The 26,340-nt window shown below is 40.5% G+C and overlaps 1 protein-coding gene across 4 annotated transcripts; it reads left to right on the top strand.

The window, feature by feature from the left end:
* The first annotated feature begins 6,042 nt into the window (after positions 1-6,042).
* rubcn (rubicon autophagy regulator) lies at positions 6,043-26,016 on the top strand. 4 transcript variants are annotated; one of them, XM_086089609.1, is made up of 23 exons: positions 6,043-6,199; positions 6,305-6,472; positions 9,422-9,575; positions 10,357-10,440; positions 11,030-11,189; positions 11,274-11,380; positions 11,482-11,692; positions 11,879-12,304; positions 13,686-13,733; positions 14,117-14,212; positions 14,545-14,660; positions 14,769-14,967; positions 16,010-16,117; positions 16,655-16,729; positions 17,661-17,721; positions 17,875-18,007; positions 18,085-18,230; positions 18,351-18,415; positions 18,506-18,744; positions 18,963-19,024; positions 19,134-19,287; positions 21,459-21,552; positions 24,011-26,016. In XM_086089609.1, exons 2-23 carry the CDS (start codon positions 6,435-6,437, stop codon positions 24,145-24,147), a joined length of 2,913 nt encoding a protein of 970 aa, XP_085945735.1. In that variant the 5' UTR covers positions 6,043-6,199; positions 6,305-6,434; the 3' UTR covers positions 24,148-26,016. The 4 variants fall into 4 exon arrangements, with proteins under 4 accessions (XP_085945735.1, XP_085945737.1, XP_085945738.1 ...); XM_086089611.1 differs by lacking the exon at positions 13,686-13,733; XM_086089612.1 differs by lacking the exon at positions 16,655-16,729.
* The last annotated feature ends 324 nt before the right edge of the window (positions 26,017-26,340 follow it).

The following is a 26,340-nucleotide window of genomic DNA, read 5'->3' as shown; positions in this document are numbered from 1 at the left end:
ACAGGACAAAAATGCTCAGATTCGACCTGATATCTCTCTTGTGTGTATTTAGCTACATAACCTTTTGGTAAAATGTAATAATAAAAATAAAAACGTTTTTTTTCCCCCCACCTACAAATAGGTCTGACCTAATACCGGATCGCCACTCTGACTAAATGCTGTCTTTATTTTTGACAATGTTTTGTTGCCAATAAGTGACCAGAGATTTGGTTTAAAAAAAAAAGTGCTTGAAGTGTAGTTTTACCATGTTAGCCCTATAGTCTTTCATTTACAGTTTATGTTTAGGGTCATAGGTGAGGCTACACCCTTGACTGATTACTGCCAATCGCAGTGCACATATATGTCCAACATTCACATTTGCAGCTTTACATAACTCAGAACTGAAGTTCTCCATTATAGTCTCAAATTTCATTGGAGGTTATTTGAGGTGCAAATAAGCACAAAAGTGTTGCATCTATGATAACGATGCCCGTATGGAATGACTTTATGCATTTGATTGAAATAAATGTCACATCTGTCTTTTGTTCTAAAAACAGATTTAGATTATTACATTTAATTTGCCATGTTAAATTCTATAACCACAAAAAAAAAATCCGTTATGTATTTCAAAGGCAAGTAGACGCCGAACAAATTTGTTCAAAAACATTCTGTCCCCTTTCACAATTTCTATGACATACTTTACTACAAAATACTACGTGTACTGTAGATCATCATTAAAATACTAGGAATTGTTTGTTCCCTTACCGAAAATTGGATAAAAGGCTTATTTATCTAAGATTTATGTTGAGCACTGTGTGTGCCTGCCACTGGTGAATTTCAGACGGATCAGGAATATTATTTATAACCACCCTTATTCATCTGTCATCACATAGTTCTCAGTTGAGAGTTTGACACGTAATTTAGAGGGGCGGTGAAGTACGCGGGAGGTTTCAGTCTAAAACAGGCAGAAAGGAAAGACAGCTGTGGCAGAGGCATGTGTAAAATCCCGAATGAAGTCATGCTCATCTACCTACCTGCCAGATAGCTGTCATTTACATCATCTCTGATCTGTATTTTATTTTATTTTTTTAAGAAAAACAAAATGCAGTATCATCATATTTATCACTATTGTGCTTGACTGCTGATTATTTGACTGACACATTGTGGGTGGGAAGTTAACCCGTCAAAGCCTTCTCCAAAATTCTAGTCAATGATTAAAAAACCAAGTTCGAACCTGTTTGAAAAACTTCCTCCTCGGGTTTGTTGGAGCATTCTTCTACCTGATTCAAACGTTCAAAACAGGTCAAGGGAACATCGAAGTAGGATGTCCCAAATAAACAGCAGTTTCTAAGAATCCGGGTTTATTGGCGCCTCCATGTGAATCCACTTTACCTTTTTAATATCTTGCAGAATCAAGTTAATGTAATCTGATTTACACTCAGTTAGTCCCAAAGGAATCTCTAATGGGATTTGGATGACCAGTTATTTCTATTTAATCTAATTGATGTGGTCAAGTTGCCTTATAAATTTTGTTTTTCTTCAGCAGACCATAACAGTGTTGCATAATACAGTATAAAATACTCTGACACTCTGCTGATGCTTTGAAGAAGGCTTTATTTTTTATTTTTTATGCCATGATGATTAGGGTCGGTAGTTGAGCTTTGCGACTAGTGAGCCTTCACAGGCTTCCTCTCACCAACAAGTGTATGCATAAAAGTAGACTGGTTCTCGCCTCCAAGTTTCTCTGTGGCCAGGATCTCACTGGCAAGTGTGCACATTCTGACTGGTTTCTGGCCATCTCTTATTCTAGCATCGTTCGGCAGGCTGGCTTTGGTCATCTCGCCAGTAAGTGTATGCGTTTTGGTTGGCTGCTTGCTTGCTTCCACTTGCGAAAGCAGACAAAGTTGGGGGAAAAAACACGGCGCCACAAACTTTGGTTATCATAATGACTGGGGACGGAACCTGAGCTTTGAGGCTAACAAGCCTTCATAGTTCTTCTCTCACCAGCAAGTGTGTGCATACCAACAAGCTGGTTCTCACCTGCAAGTATCATCTGTGGTACTGTGGCCAGGATCTCACTGGCAAGTGAGCACATTCTGGCTTGTTTCTGGCAATCTCTTATTCCGGCATTGCTTGGCAGCCTGGCTTTGGTCATCTCGCCGGCAAGTGTGCGCATTTTGGTTGGCTCCCTGCTTGCTTCCACTTGGGGGGGGGGGGGGGGGGGGGGACACAACAACACAATTTGTGTATGCCCCGCATGGACTCCCAAGTGCCGCCTATCAGATGCTAACACTGTTAGCTAATGCTATCTATGCCCCCAAGAAAACGTCATGCAGCTCTGCTTACCTTTGGGCTTTCACATCATAACAGTATCACAAGTTTCTGCATTATAGTGTCTCTATATTTCATTCCAGGATTCCAGTTTTCCTGCGATTGGCTGACAACCAGTTCAGGGTGTAAGCTGCCTACTGCTCGAAGCCAGCTGGGATCGGCTCCAGCACCCCCCGCGACCCTTGAAGATAAGCGGTTAAGAAATGGATGGATGGATGGATTCCAGTTTTCGACCAGTCCAGGTTGAGGTCGGGCAGAGAAGCTCGATGTGGGAGGCCTTTTCAGTGTAAATTAGCCACACTCATACATAAGAGTGGGTGCGTTGAGAAGGACTGACTCAGAGACGCATTTTCAGAAATAAGCAGCCAACAAAAGATTGAATTGGTTGTTTAATTAATGACTTTGCATGATAATACAAACTAAACTACAGTCATAAAGCAGAAACATATTTTCCTCATTTTAATTTTTTTTAGCACAAATGCATAAAAAAAGACACTTTAACTGTGTCCTTGACTAACCTGTTTACTATTGAGACTTCAAAAGGCAAATTTTGCATTACCGTGACAGATCTCCTACTTTCATGCGTTCAGACACGGCTCCGCCATTTACAGTGGTGACTCACACCAACCTTGGTGCAACATTTGCCCCCCCAACAACTTTGTCATCAACTTGCTCAAACGTGTTCTGACTCCTTCAGACTTTCCACACTTCTTGTAAGGGAAAAAGCAGGCATGTAGCTTGAGGCTAGCAGATCATTCGCTATGTGGACAAAAGTACTGTAACCCCACAGGGGCTGAACTCCCCATCCATCCATCCATCCATTATCTATAACAATTGTAGGGTTGCAGGTGAGCTGGAGCCTTTCCCAGCTGACTTGGGGCGAGAAGTGGAGTATAACCTGCTCTGGTCGCCAGCCAATTGCAGAGCAGACATTTCCACCTGCTTATTGCACCACTTAACGGTGGCAAAGTGGGCGAATTTGGCATGGTAGAACAACTTCAAACATCTTCCCATTGGCGTAATAGTTTTTGTTTAAGAAGTTGTAAGGAATTTTTCAGAAACTAGCCAAACAATATTTCAGTGTCACAAATCTGGGTTGCAAACTCTGTTGGAGCATCTCGGTATGGAATGTTCCATTTTCTTGCATGTGTTTTTTCTTGGTAATGATGCCGGTACGTGCTGATGAGCTGATCATTTGATTTAGGTGTGTTGGATGAGGGAAACATGGAAAACATGCAGGGGCTCTCGAGGACAGGACTTGGTGACCCCTGCTGTAAAAGTATGTCTTTGCAGGGGGGCGTCTTTTGAATGAAAACAAAAGCAATTTGATTTTTAATCCCTTTTCTTATGCACTGCTATGAACACAAGTATGATGCTAAATCAGAAAAAAAAATCTGGCTTTTTCAAGTACTGTACATCACTCGGTTATAATTAGACTGTTTGTGTACCATTTGAAACGCAGAATTCGGCCATCTTATGTCATAGAGCCTGTCTGAAAGCAAATCCATTTGGGGTAATTTTGAGCCGGTAAGCGAATATAATCGAATTTCCGCCTGCTTCCGTCCGCTCCACATAACAGTGGCAGAAAAATCACAAGCATCATATTAAAGTGACACAGAATGCATTTAGTATCTCAACGTCACACGGCACCGCACACAGGAAATGTTGTGCAATCCATTTCCCCGCCCCTTCAATTCTATTTGAATGACTACCCGCATGTTATGAAATGATTACTCACCGTTCAGTCATCTGAAACCACACCTCATAATTACTGCGAAGAAGACTCACTGTCACAGTGCGTGCGGTGTACTCGACTGCAGCCACGTACTTGGGAATTTACATCTGTAAACTTGATGACTTGATGAAACAGATCTGTCACCAGCCTGTAGGAACATCTTGCGTAGAGAAAGTTTTGTCTAATATGCAAATAATGCGATTCCTGTAATTGTATGTATGGATCAACAGTTTCATAATCATGAGAAGGAGGAGGTACAAGCCAAACTAGTAACGAAAACATTTGCTGGCTATTTCTATTAATAAGGGGATATATCAATGTTATATTAGATTGAGTAAACGATGATTACAAAATGGCTGAAATTCACCAGTGAGCTGGAATGTATCGCAGCTGACTAACTAAAGCAAAAAAAAAAAAAAAAAGGAGAAAAAACCACGGTCTTACATTTAACTGGAGGGGAAATAAGCTTTTTTTTTCTTTTTTCTTTGCTTTTTTTTTTTAAAAAATTAACCTAACATCCTTGTTTTTGGTATGTGACAGGATGCCAGAGTGCCTGGACAAAACTCATACAAGCACGATGGCCAGTGGCATGCGCAAAACACCAGAGAGGGGCTAACGAATAGCTTCTATGTGTTTTTAAAACCCTTTAAGCGAAGGACATTTGAACACGAACAGTAGAGCAACACATGCATCGATACAATTTAATAATACGCAAAGGTAGCCTATGTAATTTTATCTTCTGTCCTGTCTGTGTTATACAGCTCAATGTGAGTCTGGAATAAATGAATTAATGGCATTTCCAATCATTTCAGTGGGGAAATATGAATTGAGATCCAGCTGTTTTCAGTTAAGAGTGTGCTCATGGACCAAATCAAACTTTTAAGTCGAGGCACCATGAAATCTTATTGTATTATTATTAGGCAAGGCAAGGCAGCTTTATAGTACATTTCATACATAAGGTCAAAATGTGCTTCTTAAAACAAAATAATTAATTAATAAGGGTAGCTTACTTAAAATGACTAAAAGAGATTAAAGTGCAGGAAAAAGATTTTGGAAAATTTATTTTAAAAAAAGTGCTTTGGAAGACTGCAGTAATAATAGCCTATGCATGGGGGTGGGGGGAGTATTGATTGGAGAACGGTCTTGCTTTCCATTTTTAACATGAATTTAAAGTATTAGTAGTATTATTTGATATATGTCTTATTCTAAGTGCCATCCATCCATCCATTTTATATAGCACTTGTCGTCATGAGAATCACGGGTGAGCTGGAGCAGCCTAACCAGCTGGTTAAGTGAGCGGGTTGGTACACCCTGGACTGGTCGCTCGCCAATCATAGATAGGGCACAAACAGAAACAACCATTCACACTCACATTTACACTGTACAATTTAGTCTTCAATTAGCCAAACACGTATGTTAGAATGTTAAACAAACTGAAAAACAAAACCTGTCAAACACGGGAGAACACGCAAACTCCACAGAGCACCTAGATTCGAACCCTAAACCTCCGAAATGTGAGGCATATGTTTTAATCTCTAATCTAACCTAATGCCAAGAATGGTAATCATTCTATGGTACTCATTATAGTATAGTGTATCTTAACATTTTACAATGTATTTAATATTAGATATTTATTTTATTAACCCACAGACTACGATTTTAAAATTACAATTGTCTACAAATGTAATGCATTATTAGAAGACAGCTAGGACAGGCTACAGCGTGCCCACGTCCCTCGTGAGGATTAGCCGTTCAAATAATGGGTGGATTGATGGATAGAAACATAATTCTGTATTGCGGTATGAGAGACTGGGATTTTTTTTAATAAGGGGGTAAACGTGTCCTTAGTAACACAATAGTGTGTAGATGGCGCCATCATGTGGTTAACGAATGCAGGTTGTCATTCTTTTTGGTAACCGGGAGTTATTATCAAGTTATAAGGTTACATTACTGCGCATGCGTATTTAGCCGCCATTTTGGACCAATATTTACCATCGGAGACGAACAACAGGGGGCACTGTTGGCCGCTGCAAATCAAGCAACTAATGTTGAAATATTTTCGCTGCTAGTTTATTCTAGATGCCACGGGACAGCGATAGCACATCTTAGCTGGTACAATAGTCGCAAAGAGTGATAATATAAATGTCCACGCAGGTAAATCCAAGATTAGGGTCAAAGGGTGCAGCGTTTTAAAGGCACAACACCTCCGCCCACTGGTTGATGCTAACAGGTCGTGTGGCCTCCTCTGTTTGAATTCAGGACTCAGGCAGGCGGGGTCGAGATGGCGGACAATTCCAAACCTGTGTATATTCCTCGAGAAGCAAACATGCTGCGGATGTGATATCCAGCAATTTCCAGTGATTTTTGTGCACTCGATTTCAACCAGGACATGGAGATAACGTCTGACGGAGAGGCGGCGGAACGCAGGTGAGTGACAGCCGGGAATGTGTCGGGCTCTCTGGACGTGTTGTCGGTTGACGTTTTCAACGCGTAACTAATAAATGTTGTCCACCATGGACATGGACATGGACGACGCGTCAACGCTCCCCAAGAGTGTGCATTTACATAGGCGCTTGTCAGTCGGCTAAACTGTTAAAGCTAACGCCCAACTGAGCTGCTAGGCTAACTAGCTGTCAGAATTTTTTGACAGTTCTCAAATTGACATACAGAAACGACATTTATTTTTAATCACACACAAGCCTTGTTCGTTCGAATGTGCATTTGTGGTGGGACAGTGTAGGTAGGCACTGGAAGCGAGAACATTTACATTGTGTCTTATCGGAAAATGTTTTGCATATTCGAACAGTCTTTGAATTGAACGAGTCAGTCAGGCCTGCTTGGTGATGAGTGCTCACACAAACACACAGGTCAGTCGAGCGATTTTCTGGTGCTGTTGCTTTGGTCTGAAACTCTTTTACGTTCGTACCTAGCGAAATGAGCAACGCATCTGCGCATGCGTGAGTCAATTACGTTTTTAAATTTTTTTTTTTTAAGGCTACCAAACAAACGAGCGGCCACAAATTTTGTATGCTAGTACTAAAGTCTATGTCTAACTGTAAACCAGTGGTGGGCAAACTGCAGATTTTGGATGTTTCCCTGCTCCAACACACCTGTTCCAATAAACAGGATCGTTATCAGGCTTATGAGATTTTGCTGATGAGCTTCAGGTGTGTTGGACAAGGGAAACATCCAAAACATGCAGGGCTGCGGCCCTCGAGGACTGAGCTTGCCTGCCTCTTCTGTAAACCTTAAAGCTTGTAGACATTGTTTAAAAGGCATGAATCCTTAAGTAGCAAAATGACAGGTGCGCTTTGTTTAACTGCTCTAATGGAAATTCTAGACTTGAACGTTGGTCTAAAAAAAAATACCATTGCAAAGGTCTATTAAGTAACTGCAGCTGTAAACCTCTGTTCATTCTTTACAATTTCTTGACAGAAAAGAAACATCCAAACGGATGAAAAATATGGACTAAAATTGTAAATTTCTTTAACACATATATTTTGTTACTTGGAACCGAGGGAACAGACAGAGGCTAAGTATGGAAAGCTATCTAGCAAACAGCAAAACTAATGGAGAGACAGAACATGGGATCAGCTCAGCAGAAATGGTCTGGTAGTCACTATCGCTTTTTAAATTGAGAAATGCTTCCACATTGTGTTGCTGTTAAATATTATCACAGTGTCAAAATGGCGAGTGTTACAGTGCCTACTCGGGTTATGTGGTCAAAACAACACAACATATGGAATGATACTACGTGAGTCGTGACATGCAAGTGTCACACAAGCAGATGCAGCAAAAAAAACAAAAACAAAAAAAACCTCATACTTTTCGTTCCCACAGACCGCAATTACATTGTTCCATGTAGTTTTTGTTTCATCAATCATCACACAGTCTGCTTGTGCGGTGCTTGCGTCATCTAAAAAGTACGTTCTCGACGCCGACGAAGGACTGACCGGAACCACGTGGGCCGGCCTGAAATACTGACGGCAGCTGACTGAGAATTCACGATGCTCACCTCAGGAATTCTTGAATGTCAAATTGCGAACATGCAGGGATTCACTGTTATAGTATAATGCCATTTTTTATGTGGCACTGATTAGGATGCAGGTGGACTATACGCAGTGTTGGATGCACTTCAACAGATTATAAACAATGAACACACACATGCACTTGCATAATACAGATGTTCAATTCTAAGCATAAATCATTAATCAGTAATTGCGACATATACCCACTTATACACTGTAATCTATATGTAGAGATGTACAATGCCCCCCTTGTTAAATAGATGCAACGTGTGATCTGAGAAGTTGTTTCTCAGATACAAACCGTGTTCTTTTTTAGGAACCATAGCCTTTTACAACCCTCCTTCCGTGAGTTGGCAGCATCTGAAAGTGCGATATAAAGAAAGATGACTTGACTTTGAGCTGTGGTTAAATTTATTGTCATTGTGCAGAGTGCCTGTCACACAGCCAACGAGTTCTTGTTAGTCCCTTTTTAATCCTTCCCTCCCTGTAGCATATTTCATGACTGGCGGTTGACGAACACATCACATGTCAGCTGCAAACGCATGACCAGCGTTTATTACCTGACCCTCAAGGAATTTCTTATCAGTTGCTCGTCCGTTAATTGGTGCTATGATTTAGTTGCAGCTTTTCAGCAGCCTTGCCGTCTGCTGACTTGAGGCAAAAGGGAGGAAATCCAATGTAAATGTGAGCCAGCGCTGAATGGCTTCAAGAAAGTCAAGTATCATGTACATTTTTGGTGCATCAGCGTTCCACAGCTGGGAGCTGCGGGAAGTCAGTTAGTCAGTGTTTGGAATACCGCACATCAGCCCGAAGACAATGCACCCATTAATTTTTGAGTGTTTCTCTCATGGACAATGAACAGATGATGTCTGACATAACAACATGAGGTCATGCATTGTGCTTGTGTTTTGCTAAAAGCACAGTGGAACCTACAACACTACAACGTTTTAAGTAATATTTCCACATTTAGGTAACAGCTTAAAAAAATGAAAACAAAATTACTGCATTATGCTTTCAGCAATATTTTATTTATGTTTGGTAAAAATTAGTGTATGCCACTTATATGAATCAAACTGCTTATATTAGCCACGTTGTACAACTTTTGTGGCATTTGAATGTAAAAACTATTGAAGATCTTTTGTTTAAAGAGATTTATCTACTATGGCAAGAGAAACAAGATGCTTTGTCTGTTTTTTTTTTATTAGCTGTCAGCACTTACTGGAACTGAGCAGTTAATCCCTGGAAATGTATTTCAGTTGACTTGAGTAATGAATTCAGCCACAACGCAGCACTTCTTCTCCGTCCTTCCTCTTTCCTAAACTTCCTGCCCTCATGATCTTCCTCCCAGGCGCGAGCTCTGGAAGTTGTTGTCCAGCCTGAAGACTACAGTGGAGGGCCTCCTGTCCACAAACAACCCCAATGTTTGGTCCCGCTACGGCGGCCTGCAGCGTCTGCACAAGGACATGAACAACATTCTCAGTCACGGACTGAAGAATGAGCAGGTCAGACATTCAGACTCAGGCCAGGCCAATATCACACACTTTTTAGGAACAACTCCACAACAGATTTATTTTAGCGTGAAGTAACATTTTAGTATGTTTACTTAATCATCATTTAAGTACAAATAATGTTACTCACTGTTGGATGTCGCATCATATAGGTGAAGTGAATTCGCAAGGTGAGGCGAGTGGATCGTCTTTCTGTCATATGAGTGTAGGAATAAGTTAACTGTTACCTAATACAACTGAACAAACTCCCATCAACTTGATGAGTGATGATGTGGCAAATGTGCATCAGAGGGAGAATTTTCCTAGCAAGTGAGACTTCATATGAAGATAGTCACAGTCAACTTTGCGGTGCACATTCCGTTCTTCTATTATTATGGTCGCTATAGCCACGTTGAACTGAGAATCCAGGAAACAGATGCATGTTTCTGTTATGTACATCAAAGCTGGCTTGCCATCACTGTCACTTTTCTGTGACTACAAAAAAAGAAAGAAAAAGCATGTTACATGATTTAACTAGTACTCCCACTAATCCAAACTGTAATGATGATATCTATTTGCCATTGAAACCAGTTTAACCTGTGATGTTGCAACACTGCATCAGGCTTGAAAGAAACATGAATCTTTTAAGTGCCAGAATTTATATGAACACTGACCAAAAAGTTAATTCCTGTTTTGAGTACACCTTGTCATTTAAAAAATGTCTAAGGTGAGTACATTGTCAGTTACATTTATGCAAACATTATTTCCTCAATTTTTTTTCCCATCTGTATTGCAGGTGTATTACAAACAGAGAGACTTCTGGCCATTTGTGTGGTGTGTTCGACACATCAGCCCTCACCTTGCTGCACATGTTGAACAGGTACATTATGATACATACTAGGGGTGTGAATTGCCTAGAACCCTGGCGATCCGATTCGTATCTCGATTCATAGGTCACGATTCAATTCGATACCGATTAATCCCGATACAAATCTATAAATTTATTATTGCTATTTATTTTTTATTTTAACTCAAATATAGAAAATACTAATCAGTAAACTTGTACACGTACACTGTAAGATTTATATGAAAATGTATTTATTTATTTGAATATATACACATTGGACACATTATCTAATGCAAGTTAGTTAAGGAATAGAAGCATTATGCACTTTTCATATCGCGTATATATGCATGCTGTTATAATTTTGAATGTCCGTTAAAATTATTTTCATTAAAAAAAAAAAAAATTGTCCTATGGCAGTAGGTAGATCACGTGTTTTAGTTGAGTGCTTTGCTCCCTCATGTAGCTAAATAAGAGCCAAGATATGAACAGCAGACTATGAACAGAATTGTGCATTCTTGATGTTTGGTTGATTACCATGATATAAAGAATATCTCAGTTATTCCCCGCCGCTCCCTTTATTTGACTAGTCGTCTTTCTGTCTGTTCTTCCTTTCTGTCCATAGTTCAGTCAGCTGGAGCCGGTACTGAGCAGCCGGGTGCAGAGTGCTGGCGAAAGCTACAAGGCTGAGCGCTGGTTGCTTTACAGCTTGCAGGTTCACATGCTGTCGGCTCAGCTCAAACCTCTGCTCGGGTGTCACGGACATACAAGAAAATACTACAATCGTAAGACATTCATTGTCTTATTCTTTTGTCATTTATTTCTAGTCACCTCTCTCACTCTGTTTTTTTTGTTTTATTTTATTTTAGAAGATGCCTTTGTGCTCAGTGAGCCACATGTCACCGCCATGTTCCAGTGTCTTGAAGCTGTGGAACAAAATAACCCCAAACTGTTGGCCCAAATAGACACAGTTGGGGTGGGTCTGTTTTTGTTTTTGATGGGTTAGGAGTGGTGATTTCACATATACCTTTCATTGATTACAGATCCGAGCTCTAACTTCATATTTTCATCCTGCAGCTGTCCCCTCTCAAGAACCCGCCGTGCCTCGGCCTGTTGAAGACCCAGAGCCTGTGTGTGTTGCCCGGGGCTGGCGGGCCCTGGAGAAGTGCTGACTCGACACCGGCTAGAGAGTCTTTAAATCGGAGGCTCACCACATCTAATTGCTCCCTCAGAGATGTGGCTGTCACAAACACCAGAAGCAACATGATAGGAGTGAGCAACAGTACAAGTGAGGAAATATTGCAAATTCCCAAGAAGCATTGCAATCCGGTGGTCAGCATAAATTAGTTTTATTTAAAAAAACTTTTCAGACTCAAGATTTTTTTTTTAATGCGTATTATACTTAAAAAAATAAAATAAAAATTAAGAAGTCTCATGAAATGAGTTCATCTCTGCATCTGCTGTTCTATTGTAGATACTACCTCACGAATCAGCAGCCTAGGTCCTCCCTGGGTGTGTTTGACCAGCCCGGAAGAGAGCGAGCTGGGTGTGACCCCACCTCCTGGACATGCGTCCATACCTTCCATATCTCTTTCAGAGTCTCCCTCGCCCTCCTCCCCACAGCCTGACACGGGAGACTCTGGTGACGGCGAATATGATGACGGTCCAGAGTACTTGGCCATTGGCAACCTGGGTCAACGCATTCGCCGCAGCACCCAAAGCTCCACGCACAGCAGCGAGCCCAGCGAGAGCAAGGACCAGTCCATGCAGCCAAATTCTCTGGTTCTACCACCACTCAGGCGCTCGTCTTTTTCAGAGGGCCAGAGAGAGCTAGGCAGAGGGCCCCGAGGACATACCCGCTCGTTTTCGGACACAGGGGTTGCCCAAAAACTCAGGAAAGGTAAGTACATCTGAATTGGTGTTAAATCACCAATATCAATATGAAACAAAAAGGGGGGGGGGTCCCTGTCCCTGAGCCGTCACCTTATCGTTTGTGTTCCAATGATTATAGGACAGTGGTTCTTAATCTTGTTGGAGGAACTGAATCCCTCCAGTTTCCTATTTGCATTTACAGAACCCTTCTTTATTGAAAAATAAAATGATTTTTGTCAAATTCAAGACATAGGTAATAGGTCGAACAAAATGAGCAGGTTGAGTACCCTTTTCATCAAATCTGTCTCTCTTCACCTTGAATTCAGAAAGCTATGTGTTCTTGTGTTCCCCATCTCCATTCAGCTTCAGGAAGTGTTCTTTAGTTTTGCTAGACAGCTAGTTGTGCTAGTTTAGAATTGTTAACTTGGCGTTGCAAATTATGTCTGTAGCACACTGAATCCCATCACTCAACTCTACTCTATATTTATTGAGCACCTTAAAACAATCATTGCTGTTTTCTTAAAATGTAACCCAGGGGTATCAGATACAATGGAAAAAAGCAGAGGGCCCAGAATGGAACCCTGTGGAACTCCATATGTTCCGTTATACTTGTGAATTCATATAGCACATATTCACCTGATCACTTTCTTTTGTTTGCTCGACATAGTTAGTATTAAGGGGTTAAAATAATAATAATAATAAATATCATCCCAACAGTCACAATTAAACTATTGTGTGCACCAAATTCCCTGCAGCCACAGATAGGCCAAGCTATGTAGCGTGATCACCTGCAGCCAATAATGATATAATATACATATTACATAATCATGAGTCGGGTGTATGTCTTGACTTTCGTCGAACCTCTGAGACTGACTGATCGAACCCAGTATAAGTACCACTGATCTAGGAGCAAAGTTATCTGCGGTATAATGCCCCTGGCAGGTTCACCCATGGCAAACAGGTCCGAGGTGATTGACCAGTCAAAACACGACTCGGAAACTTCCCATCATGCACAACTTTGAACTTCGAGGGTGGGGGAAGATGCTAGTCCGACGAAGCAGACCCAAATCTATTGAGGGTCAACTCGGAATATCTAGCCCTATTAGAAGGATTTTCAATTAACTTCCACCCCCAGCAGAACTTAACCCACGTCCCGGGAGAGACTGGGGACGTTGAGTCAGAGTGGACCATGTTGAGGGTGGCTGACTGGAGCTTCGGCCAAAAGGTGTTTGGTGCCTGTTGTGGCGAAAATCCCAGAACCTGCACATGTGTTTAAGGAATGACTAATCGACTAACCTTTTCTCTAAGATAAAACTACAATATTCTCTTTGCTCCCACTGGTTTCCCTTTTTAGTTGAGGTAACATGCTCTCTTTCTGCTCTACTTCTTTTTCTACTGTTTGCGGGAAGGAGGGGCCCACCGGAAAATCACCATAATAATAGAGGATCCGGTAGCAGGTTGTCAGTGCAGTTTCACTGTACTCCATCACTTGAACCCTTCCACCCATCTTTCTTTTTCACTGCATGTGGATGAACATTCCTTATCATTTATATGAAGTTCCATTTTCAGTTTTTCAAAATTGTTCAAAACCATCATGTGCACCTTCTTTGCTATTGTTGTTGTTCCTGCCGTGATCGTGACATGTTCATAGTCACATTTTCAGACTGACGTGTGATCAAAGCTCAGCAGCCATAATTTTGTCTCTGCATGCAAACAAAAAAACGGTCATTTTGTGGAAGAAAAATATTAAAAGCCATTTTATTTTCACATTTTCATAAATGTGGCTTAAATGACATTAGTGAACGTGTGTAGCGCTAAATATGCATGCTTTATTCCTCAGAAACGGGGAGCGAAGACTGCTGCGTTAAGGAGTACAATCCTTTCACACCTCAGCGCAGTGACACAAGCATGCCCACTTCCCTTTACATGGAGTCTCGTGAGTATAGACATCCTGACACAGCATATCTTGCTCAGTTTGTATAAAAGAAATAGAATGTTACGAAAAAAAAAGTTTAATGCCAGACTTCCCTGACAGGTAACAGAACAACAATTCCGGAATTAGTGTTCCCCGCTATATAACAGTTGTATCGTTCTTGTCTGCATTTTTTTCAATATTGTTTTTTTTCCCCCTTTTCAGTACTTACTAATGCCTCTTGTGTGTCGGAAGAGATAGCCACAGTTGCCAATGCACTTTCTAACTGTTAGGTGAACTCTCATAAACCCAATGGCATTCTCTTTTTGAGTATGTATTTGTTCTGGTTGCTGCAGATGGATCCCAATATAGCGGGACATCAGATGGTTTGTTCAGGAAGCCATCAGAAGGCCAGAGCCTCATCAGCTACCTGTCAGAGCAGGACTTTGGCAGCTGTGCTGACCTTGAAAAGGTTAATAACACTTGCTGCTGAACTCATAATGTTGGAGTTGACACATAAACCAGATGAAAAAATGGTCACCTCTTACAACAAGCTCCTGGTTCTTTTCACATTATGCAGGAGAACGCTCACTTCAGCATCTCGGAGTCTCTTATCGCAGCTATCGAGCTGATGAGGTACAATCTGCGGCGTCAGCAAGAGGAGGGTGAAGAGGAAGGAGATAGTGACTCTGAGATTCAGCAGCTCAAGCAGAAGATCCGCTTGCGAAGGCAGCAGATCCGTCGCAGCCGCCTCCCGCCCTGCATGGCCTCCCAGCACCGTAAGCTGCAGTTAAACTGCCCAGAAAACTGTACAAAACCAATATGGGCAAATATATTCAATTGCTATTAATCGTACAGTGACTGAGAATGGGGAAGTGGATTTGTCTTCTTTTTGCAGCCATAACAGCTTCTACTTTTCTGGGAAGACTTTGTAATAGATGTTGGAGTGGTTTTGGTCATTTTTGCTCATCCAGTCAGAACATGCTCTGTCTAGCATAGTTCATCCAAAAGGTTTTACAAATAAGAAGTCCAGTCAAAACCCTAATTGATTAATTAAGCAATATTTATGGATATGGGGCATTTGGGGTGTTCGTCTTTTCAATTGTTAGATGTAGTAAAAGGCAGCAACTCTGCCAGTTAAGCGTAATACAGTGGACCCCTACTATTTGCAGGAATAGGGACGGGGCTGGCCTGCGAAAAGTAAACTTGTCATCGCTGAATAATTTATGATAATTATAATTGCATTGGTAATGTACTTATTTATTTATCTTCTAAAGGGAAAGTCGTCCTTAAACAATTCTTAAATATGTTATATTTGACCTCACAATGTAAGCATGACATTCGGATTAATATTATATTTGTGGAATAGGAGTTATGCCGGAAAATCCACCTCAGGGGGCGGTCATTTTGCCACTTGCTGTCGACTGAAAAGGACGTCACAGTTGCTCAGGGCTCAAGCGACGACCAATCACAGCTCAGCTGTTTCCTGAAGCTGAGCAGCCTGAGCTGTGATTGGTTGTTACCTGAGACCTGAGCAACTGTAATGTCATTTTCACTTGACAGCAAGTGACAAAATGGCCGCCCCTGGAGATGGATAAAAACAGGTGGATTTTGCTGTTAACTCATATTCCACGAACGCAATATTAACCAGAATGCCATATTTAGATTAGTGGTGCTGCATAGACCATATTATTGTCAACATTTTTGGGGGGAGTTAATTTCCCCTTCAAACCCAAAATATACCGCTCAGCGAGTGTGAGCTGCCATTTTGCGGGAGTCCATTGTCTATATGTATATCAATTGACTTGTGTTGGTTTGTAGTGTTCCATTCAACTGATAGCAACAGTTCGAGGAGGAGCTCCCAGGACTCCAATCACGGCTTATCCGATTCCGACTCTGCAGAGGAGGTGGAGGAGTGTGAGCTACGAGGTATGAAGATGGATGGAATTCAATTGAATCAATAAAGAGGAAGCTATGGCTCCACATTCATAATAACCCCATCATCACATTGTCTTCATACTGCTAACTAAACATGTCATTGTTGATTTAATCATTTACCACACATAAATAAGGTTGCAGAATAGCTGGGTTGAAGTGTTTGTTTCTTTGTAGTGTTTTACCAGTCCCTATTTTTGAATTATTAGGGCATAACAATCATGCATAAAAGGTTTTTTATTTGCTCTAAGAACGAACCCCATTTTGGATCCTGATTTGGTTTAGTGTTCATAGTTTCAAACATGTCATGGATACTGGTACATATGTATGGACTTACTTTGTTTTGATTGTATACACTACTCACGGGTGACTTCTTGTGTACATGTCTGAGGTGTGTTTCATGTATTGTGCGTCTTGGGGCCTGGGTGACAAGGTGTGTGTTTGCATGCAACGTGAGCAATACTTGTTTGTGTCAAAAATGTTGGCGCTGTGTGGTGATGGCTGTGCTGAGTGTTAGTTTTTGTCTCTCAGATGGCTGTGAGGGTCAGTCCCTGCTGGCGGTGTCTCAGAACGGCCTCTCCTTGTCACTTGCCTCCCTCTTCTCAGGTATCTGCTGGCTGTTGAGAGGGGCGGGGTTTCTTGGGAAGGCAACACACTTCTTGACTCCAAATTGAGAAATTCGGTCTCATAAGCAGTCCTAATAGACTGATTCAAACAGATTGCTTCATAGATAATAACAATTAGCTTGGGAGAAAAAAACCCAAGTCAAATAGTTTTGTTTTGTACCTCAGAAGAATATGAGATGTTTATTTTCAATTTGGAGTCAACTCGGAAAGGTTTGTGCAGGTGCTTGTTGCTTAGTACTCTGGTGTGTTTGGGTGCTGATGCCTGTGGTGGACTGCTTAGTTAGACCATCTGTAGAGCTGCCATTCATCCTCGTCTGTGTCCTCGTTCCTTAGTCAGGCTTTCTACTGGGGGCCTAGTTGCTGTCATACTTAGTCATTCCCATTATCATTCCTTCCTTTAATCAAGCTCAATTCCAACTGCTTTTTGTTTTGTATTATGACAGTGAAATGGCCAGTCATCCTTTTAATATCAAAACAAACCAGTGCAATGGCGTTCCGTTGATATGGCGCAAAGTTTGAATGCAAATCAGAATGTGCCATGGTCTATTGGTAAACTACAGTTGTACGGTTATAATTACAGTAAATATTTGTATGAAACACTGGCCATAAATATGCAAAACATTAAGTACAGCTGAAACTGAGCGTTCCTTCTTGTTTCTTCCTTCTTTCAAATATTACATCATTTATAATATTACAATTAATGTTGCTGACATTCTGTTTTTCAAAACATGTTTCTCATTTTTTATTTCAATAGTTTTAACTGTTTAGCTTTTAGTAAGTAGTGTTATGTGATCTGTGGTGAAGTATCATCCACTGAGTACTTGGATACGTTGCTAGTATAGCGAGTGTTGTCCTCCTGACATCACGGGACCTGATTCAGTTCTCATTTTCAATGTTGTCGTATGTTTCAGAAGCAGACATAAAGCGCAGCGTAAGCTCCAGCAACAGATCTTTTCTGAGCTCCGAGTCCATGCAAGTGAAAAATATTTTACTGTTTGCATGATGTCAGGCTGGTGATGTAGTATTGCAAAATTCTTATGCGGTTGTTATTAATGTTAGTGCTCCCCTGGTGTATAGTATAATTGATGTTTTTGCTCCTGCATTATTTCTGTAATTCTTCTTCAGGTCCACCTCTTTCCTACAATCCAACTCTGCGGAGTCGGTGGCCATGGGTTTGCTCAGACAGTTTGAGGGCATGCAGCTTCCTGCTGCTTCTGAGCTTGACTGGCTGGTTCCAGAACATGACGCTCCACAGAAAGTACGTCTTCGGCGCTTGCTACATCGTTGGTGACACTACAACAAAAGTCATAACACCGTTTGCCGGCCGTTTCTCAGCTGCTGCCCATCCCAGACTCTCTTCCCATCTCTCCTGATGATGGAGAGCATGCAGACATCTATAAGCTAAGGATCCGGGTACGCGGGAACCTGGAGTGGGCGCCGCCTCGACCACAAATCATATTCAACATTCACCCTCCACCCAAGTACGTGTTTTCTGTTGTTTTTTTTTGTCTTCATTTTGTGTTGTTTGAAACTGCTTTCGTGCTAAAGAAAACACATTTTCATCTAAAAAAAACAAAACGTTTTTAATATTCTTCTATCAGGAGGAAGATAGTTGTGGCAAAACAGAATTACCGCTGTGCTGGCTGTGGTACTCGCATCGATCCAGGTACAATTCTCCACTACAGCTGTTTCATCGCTGGTCCCATAGCCATTGTTACACATTTGAATAGCAACCCTTTTATCCTTTGTGGGACAGATTATATTAAGAGACTCCGTTACTGCGAGTACCTTGGGCGTTACTTCTGCCAGTGTTGCCATGAGAATGCGCAAGTGGTGGTTCCCGGTCGAATTCTGATGAAGTGGGACTTCGGCAAATACTACGTGAGCAACTTTGCCTGTGACTTGCTGAGCAAGATTGCCGGAGACCCGCTCTTCAACCCAAATGACATCAATAGCGGCCTTTACAAGAAAGTTAAAGCTCTGGAGTCTGTCAGGGTGAGCCATTATCATCTAATGGACTGTTACATTTAAACGGTTTACAATGAGTTGAATGTAGTCTATGGCTGCGGACAAAATATGACTGGTGAGTGTGAAAGATCCTAATTGGGTAACGGAAGCTGCATGGCTAGTGATGGCTAGATTGGGAAAGCAGAATGAATGAAATCCCTGCTGTGTTATTTATTTTTTTAAATCCTCATATTTGTGCTTTTTAGGTTTTGAGAATGCAACTGTTTCATATGAAAAATCTCTTCAAGACGTGTCGATTTTCAAAGGAGTAAGCCTTATGTTTTCACATTCATGTCACATTATTTGGGCCAATATGTACAAAATTTCACCTCCTGTATCACACCAATAATAATGTCAGTATGCTTGTTATCTCTCAGGGTTCTTGAGCAGTTTGACACTCTTCCATGTCACCTGACCGAGGATCTGCACCTCTTTTCCTTGACTGACTTTTTGTCTGTGCGCAATGGAGAATTGGCCCCCCGAATGAAGGAGTTGCTTAAACTCGGCACTGTGCACGTAGCTGGCTGCGTGGTAAGAGAACCTTGGGTTTTATTCAGTACATGGACTGTTTATTTATTGGTTTATGTTTGTGATTACCATAACTAAATTTAAGGATTTTATTTACATTGTCCTGTTCAGCCTCTTTGTCTTCTAATTCTAAATACCAAAACAAGTATTCAATTACCAAAATAATTTTATTTAGCTGATGTCTTAGCTTTGTGCTTGTTCTCTCTTCAACGGACAATCTTCATTTAATATTTGCAAATCTTTCATTGATTTGAATGCAACCTTTGAGTTTGAATTTGCAGGATGCAAGTTGACCTTATTTATTGGAGTTAGAAGTAAGTTCTTCCATAAGAAATAATGTGTTCCTGTCACCACCGTCAAAACCTTTAACTGTACAGTAACATTTACGTATATCCTAATTGTCACACAAATGTAAATTTTTTTTTTATTAGTAATACAATAAATGACAAATGTGTGTTGTTAACATCCAGAGTTCCCATGGGCTTCTCATAACTCTTGTTGAAGCTGATATTTGCTTCAGAATAAGCGCTGCAAATAAGTCACACCAAGCCAAAGATCAAACACTATCTTAGACAGTGTTTTTCCTGCCCAACAGTGTGATATGCTTATGCTTATGCTTGTGTCATGTATGACATCATCAAAGTCAGAAGTTTTAAGGTTTTTGGTGACATATTTTTCCTTAAATTATTATTAAATTTCCATTCAACACAAGTTGGCACAGGTGCTCCAACATAAAAAGTAGATGTTTGTTGACCAATCACAACTTTTACCCAGAATTCAAACTGATGGGTGATTTATAATCCAAGATCAAAATTTTCTCTCAGTTCTTTGTTGAGATTAGACGCTGTTCTTGTTATAACGTCAAAACAAATTACAAGGGTTCCTTGGTGTACAGCGGTGATCTAAGCCACATTTATACGAGAGTCAGAATGTGTTGTTTACCTAAGCCTGCGGTGTTTCCTAATGTTTACAGAGTAAAGCCTCACATTTACTTATTTGAAAATGTACCTATCAAATCGGAGGGTTAGTATACTGGCGCATTGAGGCAACCGCTTATATCTGCGAATACTTCTCCTTTTTAGTTTAAAATTGCTTACTTTGTCAACCAGAATCCTTTGCTGTACCCTGACCAATGATAGAACCCAGTTTGGGGTTTTGTGCATTTTGGTCCTGCAAATCCATCCTTGTCTCGTAACAGTGTCATTCTAGCTATTGCTAAATGAAGTTAACACCATCTTTAATCAAGGACTATATTATATATATATAATATTATGGAGCACCAAAACTCAAAACAAATAAATGACTAAATAAATAAATAAATGACTAAAAGTGAAAATAAAAATGGATATAAAAAATATTATTTAAAAATTGAATTAAAAAAATATGGAAATGGAAATAAACGACCTAAAAAAAAAAATAATTACACACACATATATATATATATATATAATTTTAGAATTATATTATTTTTTATGTCAATTTTTATTTTTAGTCATTTATTTATTTAAATTTTTTATTTTTGTCCGTTGCTGGAGTTCTCCAATGCAAGCCGGTGAGACTTCCTTGTTCGCCGATCCCACTCACTCGACCATTGAAAGGCCGTTTGTAACAACTCAAGACACGCTTAGGATCGCCTCCTCATTTGAACATTTTGTCCCGGCAGTATGGACCAAAACTGCCAAAATTATAAATAAATAACTAAATAAATAAATGACTGAAAGTGAAAATAAAAACAAATATAATTTTAAAAATTTATACAAATGTATTATATATATATATATATATATATATATATATATATAATTTAGTTGTTTTTATTTCCATTTATATATTTTTTTATATCCGTTTTTATTTTCACTTTTAACTGCCAAAATTCAAAAAAAAAAAAAAAAGACTAAATAAATTGACTAAAAGTGAAACTAAAAACAAATATAATAAAAACATTGAATACAAATGTATTATCTATATATATATATATATATATATATATATATATTTTTTTTTCACTTTTAGTCAATTTATTTAGTCGTTTTTTTTAATTTAGAATTTTGGCAGTTTTGGTCCTCCATACCTTTATAGATTAATCTTGTCACAAAGCTATAGTAAGTGCTTCATTTTGGTCAACCATGTCCAGTATTAACGCTCTTGCTCATCTGTGTATTGATCTTCTCCAGTTGTGCCAGGCAAAGGGCTTCGTGTGTGAGTTCTGTGGCAACGACAAAGACATCATCTTCCCCTTTCAACTGAGCAAGTGCCAGCGCTGCGAAGGTGAGCCCTCTCTGCTGGTAGCAGGCCTGGGTGGCCTACGAGTGCCCCCTCGCCGGAGCTCAGCTCCCAGTGTCTGGATAGACTGGAAGATCTCCAAACCTCGTAGGCTGGAAAGGGCTCTCTCCAAGGACCGGAGGGAGGGGGAGGGTGGGGAGCAGGATTTCGAGTCAGCTGAGAGGGCGGAGGGCGGGGACCAAGAGGAGTCGACACATAATACAGACGCGACAATGGGAAAAGTGGGATTATTTGGGCGTTTCTCTCCTGGGAGATTGGTGAAAGCTCTTACATTGCACCTCGGAACTGAAGACGATCAGGAGGTGACAGGCGGGAGCGAGTCTCAGAAGGAAGGCGAGGAAGAGGGTGATAAAGGAAACGAGGAGAGAGGCGAGGTTTTCAGTAAAGACGGGTGTAAGAGTGAAGAAGGTGAAGATGGTCATGCAAAAAAAATCAGTTTGCTTAAAATTCTCCACTTGGAGCGACTGAAGCAGAGCTTCTCTAAGAGTGACAGGAAGAACAGCGACAGCGAGACGTGTAGCAGCCAGGAAAGTTTAGAGGAACTGGGGACAAGTCAAGGCAGGAAGGACAGATGGTTTGGTCGTCTAGGCAGGACCTTCTCTAAAGGAGACACCGACGATATCAAAACGGAAGAAAAACATGAAGAGTCTGAGAGAATATTGTCTGAGTCTGGAGGTGGCGCTGTGGAGGTGGGTGAGGGGAAAGTTGTAAACGAGACTGAGGTGAGCGTGAGAGACGAGGACAGCCGCGACACGGACGACGGACAAGTGGATTTGGCTCCGGTCCACACCAACTGGCGAGCTCGAAAGACTCGCAGAGCCCGCAGAGTCACTCGAGGCAGACAGACATGTGAGGAGAGGGAGAATGATGGGGCCAATGAAGAAGACGTTCATGGATGAGAAATAGACTCTGCTGTGTACAGCAGCACAAAATGATTCATACTGTGGCACATTTTTAGTGATTGGTTTTTATTTGGTGAATGAGTATTTTGTAGAGCTTTTTAAAATATTTCCTGAAAGAGAAATTGAGATGACTTTATTATTGTATTGGGCTTTCTTTCTTTTTTTTAATACGAAATTGGATTTTCAGCAAAGCCACAATTTGACACATTCATGAAAATGGTTTGAAATCTTAATTTTGTTGAGTTGCAGGTCTGTCACTTTCTTTCGGTGGTAGTAACTGAGCACTTTGGTGGTTTGGGGGAATTTCTAAATTTTGGTCACTTGGCTTGTGAATGCACAGATGGTGGACTGTTAAAACTTTTTTTTTTGGGGGGGGGGGGCACGTTTGGTGGTGGGTGACTTGAGGTAAAGATGTTGGGCTTCTTTCTTGCTTTGCTCTATCCGCCTTCAGCTTGTTCCTTTTCAGGGTAGATGCATGTTTAAGGATGCCAAGACTTAAAAACACATTTAAAACCACTCTTTCATTTGTTGAATGTGTCAAAGAGGAGTCAACATATCAATCTTTGCGAAATAAATTGTTCATTACGTTTTTGATATTCCATGAAACATTTCTATAATGATTGCAGCTTAATATATAAACAATATATGCAATTGACAGAATGAAACCGGTTATTATATATTTACTTGAGAAGATTAAAGTAAAAGCCATTTTAAAGTCAAATTAAGGACTTCATTTTGACTATTTCAGGCTCTGTGAACGTCCTGAAGTGCTAATTTACACAATTGTTTGAACACGCAAGCACAAAATCCCCCAGTCAGATAACGACTTTGGCGATGTATGGTGTGACATGCAATATTTGTCGGACTGCGGCAATTACTTTCAACGCAACAGGGCAGAAGTGAGTCAGGTGTTTAATTTATTAAAATCCCGTAAATGGTCATCTAGAGCTGAAAGAGCAGAACAACAACAGAAGAGTGGCACAAAAAAGAGGTGGAAAAATGGCGGCTTGTTCAGGCAGTGTGAAAGGGCTTAATGTTTACACTTCTGCATTTCATTGGAACATTTCTCAGCATGTTGCACTTTGATTCCATTTGATTGTCAGGTCGTCATGTAAAGGTATTGATGCCATTTTAAGTTTATTTTAGTTTGAGTGTGTGTTTTTTGTTTTTCTTCATTTTGACATCCCCATGCTGTTACTTGAGTTTCATTCCACATGAACATGAAATAAACACATTTTGGAATGTTTTACTCATCATTTCGTGTCAGTCCCTCATAGTTGGTCATATGTGTGAAAGTCGTGTAGATAAGCGCAGTCGGCAGTGTCACTTTCCTGCTTGCTATTCCCTCCTGCCTCGCTGCTCCTCACCTTTGCACCTTTTATAGTCTGCCTCGCATTCTGATTGGCTGGCACCGTTCCCTTAAGGCACAACCGGTTGGACTGGTTATTTTCTTGAAACATGTTTGCAATCTGACGCCCGTGTTATGTTCTTTTGACAGCATTACAACTAACTTGTTTTTTGTATGATGTTTCTCCACCCAGACTGCCATGCTTGTTACCACCGCGTCTGCTTCAGAGCAACCAAGGACTGCCCCCGTTGTCAGAGGCTGGCCGAGCGCCGAAAGAGGATGGCGCGCAGGAACATGGAGCAGCAAGAGGACGAGGGCGGCGGAACTTAGTGGGAAAACGTCGAGACAAGACGTAGCGGAAGAGCACAATGTGATTGTAATGCCTCCGTTCTGGCCGGCCATGTGCTTTGTCAAACTAACTGTTATTTTCTGCAAGCACCTTTTACTCTAGCACTTAATACTGGAGAACGCGTCCAATAAGAAAAAGGAGTTTTGTGCAGCTTTTGTGAGAAGTGTTTGCTGCCATGCCAGGTGAGATGTTGCAATTTCTCTATTAGAAAGGCAAGCTATGGTGCAGCGCCATGCCACAGAGCCAAAACTTGTTCAATATCATTGGCACTTAATGTTTTCCTCTGCAGTAAAACATGCACATAACTAATAATCCAGGGTTATTTGTTTTGTTTTTTGTTAGCTTCTGGCAACAAGTGGCATTTACACGCTTCAGACATATTTAGGACTTGTAGTTTTGATTTAAAACGGATGAATTATTTAAAAAAAATAGATTCCAAGTACAAAAAAAACCTTTGCAAATGGTTTTCAATGTACATTCCTCCCGTGTGTTTTAATTGATTTTTTTTGTTTTTGTTTTTAGTGATTTATTTTTAGACACCTGTGCCTCAAGACCAAAAAGATTGGCAGGGCTAGCTAGCCAAGCTAATTATAGAGCTTAATAGCCACAAAAGATGATGAAGAGCCATCTTAAAAGGTATAACCACAGCATAACTCACAGATAAAATAACATTTTGGCCAGAACTTTGCGGCATTCTAAACAGAAAACATCTGAATACTTCAGTCAGCCTTTTTGTTTCGGATGGTTGGCTATGTTCAAATATTAGTTAGGCTTGTTGGTATGCTGATAAGGAACATAGCAATGCTGCACCATAAGCTAAATCTATGCATTTTCAAACTAATGCTAGCTGTGTGGCCAAAGCTAGGGAAGACTTATGACTGAGCTCGAGCTAGCTAGCAGCACATCGACTAGATTTAGCCGTTGAGCTAAAACCAGGACAAAATGACCGAGGTAAAGCCAGCAGCACACCTTTAGTTAGGAGTGGGTTAGCAGCAGTTGAGCTAAAAGCGAGGGCAGCGGTAAAAGCTAACTGCCTTGTGTTGGTCCAGTAAGATTTCAGTGATGAAAACATTCTTAATGCTCATTGCTTTGTTACACTTTGAATTGTGTGTTGTGTTATTAGACTGACTTCATTTAGCCGGTATGTCAACCTGCTGTACTTTATGCACGAAGGTTTACACAAGCGTAATCAGCACTTAACTTTTCTCCAAATGTCACTGAATTGGCATTCCTGGAGAAATTTCAATTTATTGCACTGACATTTTATTTTTTATTTTTAGGGAGGGGGATGGAAATGTTAAATGTTGGATTATTTTCTGATGTTTATCAGAACATTATTATTCACTTGACCAGAACTGGTGCACACATTCGCGTATATGCGCTCCATGCCAAATGCACACTTAATTGAAAACAAAAACTAAGCCTAAATGGCCTTTTTTGTTTGATTGCTTTTGCCTCAAAATATTACCTCCATAAATCAAAACTGTAACAAAAGAAAATATTGGAAAATCACAAAAAGAAAGTTGTTATCCATCCTTTTCCTTACCTTTTCAAATGGCGTCATGCCAACTTGTTTGGTCCTATTTATGGGTCCACCCGAAGGAGACCAAAGTACTATCGTCCTTATAGAAATCTGTCCACGAGCATTACAGAGACCAACTTAACATGAATTGACAGCCTAGCCTCTTCTGCTGATACTGAAGGTTCTGAACCCACAAATCCTATGTTTGATTGAAAGTGTATTACAGATGAAATTATTTTCTAATATTGAAATTAAAATGTTTATAATGATTGTGTTTTATTTAATCATTATGGAATTTTATTGACAATAAAAGAATGGCAAGACTGTTGATGCGGGTTGTTGCTTGTTTGCTGCACTCGTCCACACTTTTAATGTTCCGTCAGATGTATTTTTATTTATTGTAATTACCACAAAGTGCAATGAAAATTAAATATTGACTTAGAAGAAGAGCCTAGAAGAAAAAGAAGGGACAATATCAGCACTCCTACCTAAGGTATGGATGAATCATTTATTGCTATTTGATTTTGTGTAATGTGTTGTGACAGGCTCACAAAAATCAAAAATGGCCCTGAACTCCAGCCTAAGCTTTACTCGCCGTATTCTGGAACTACTGCTTTCTGCCAAATAAGATGTTGATGGATGTTTTGCACTT

This window comes from Leptonotus elevatus, chromosome 11 (assembly GCF_054856555.1).
Source record: "Leptonotus elevatus isolate MCC_2025b chromosome 11, RoL_Lele_1.0, whole genome shotgun sequence".
Classification (NCBI taxonomy): domain Eukaryota; kingdom Metazoa; phylum Chordata; class Actinopteri; order Syngnathiformes; family Syngnathidae; genus Leptonotus; species Leptonotus elevatus.
Note: the sequence above shows the minus strand (reverse complement) of the source record. Positions and strands in the feature narration are given on the sequence as shown.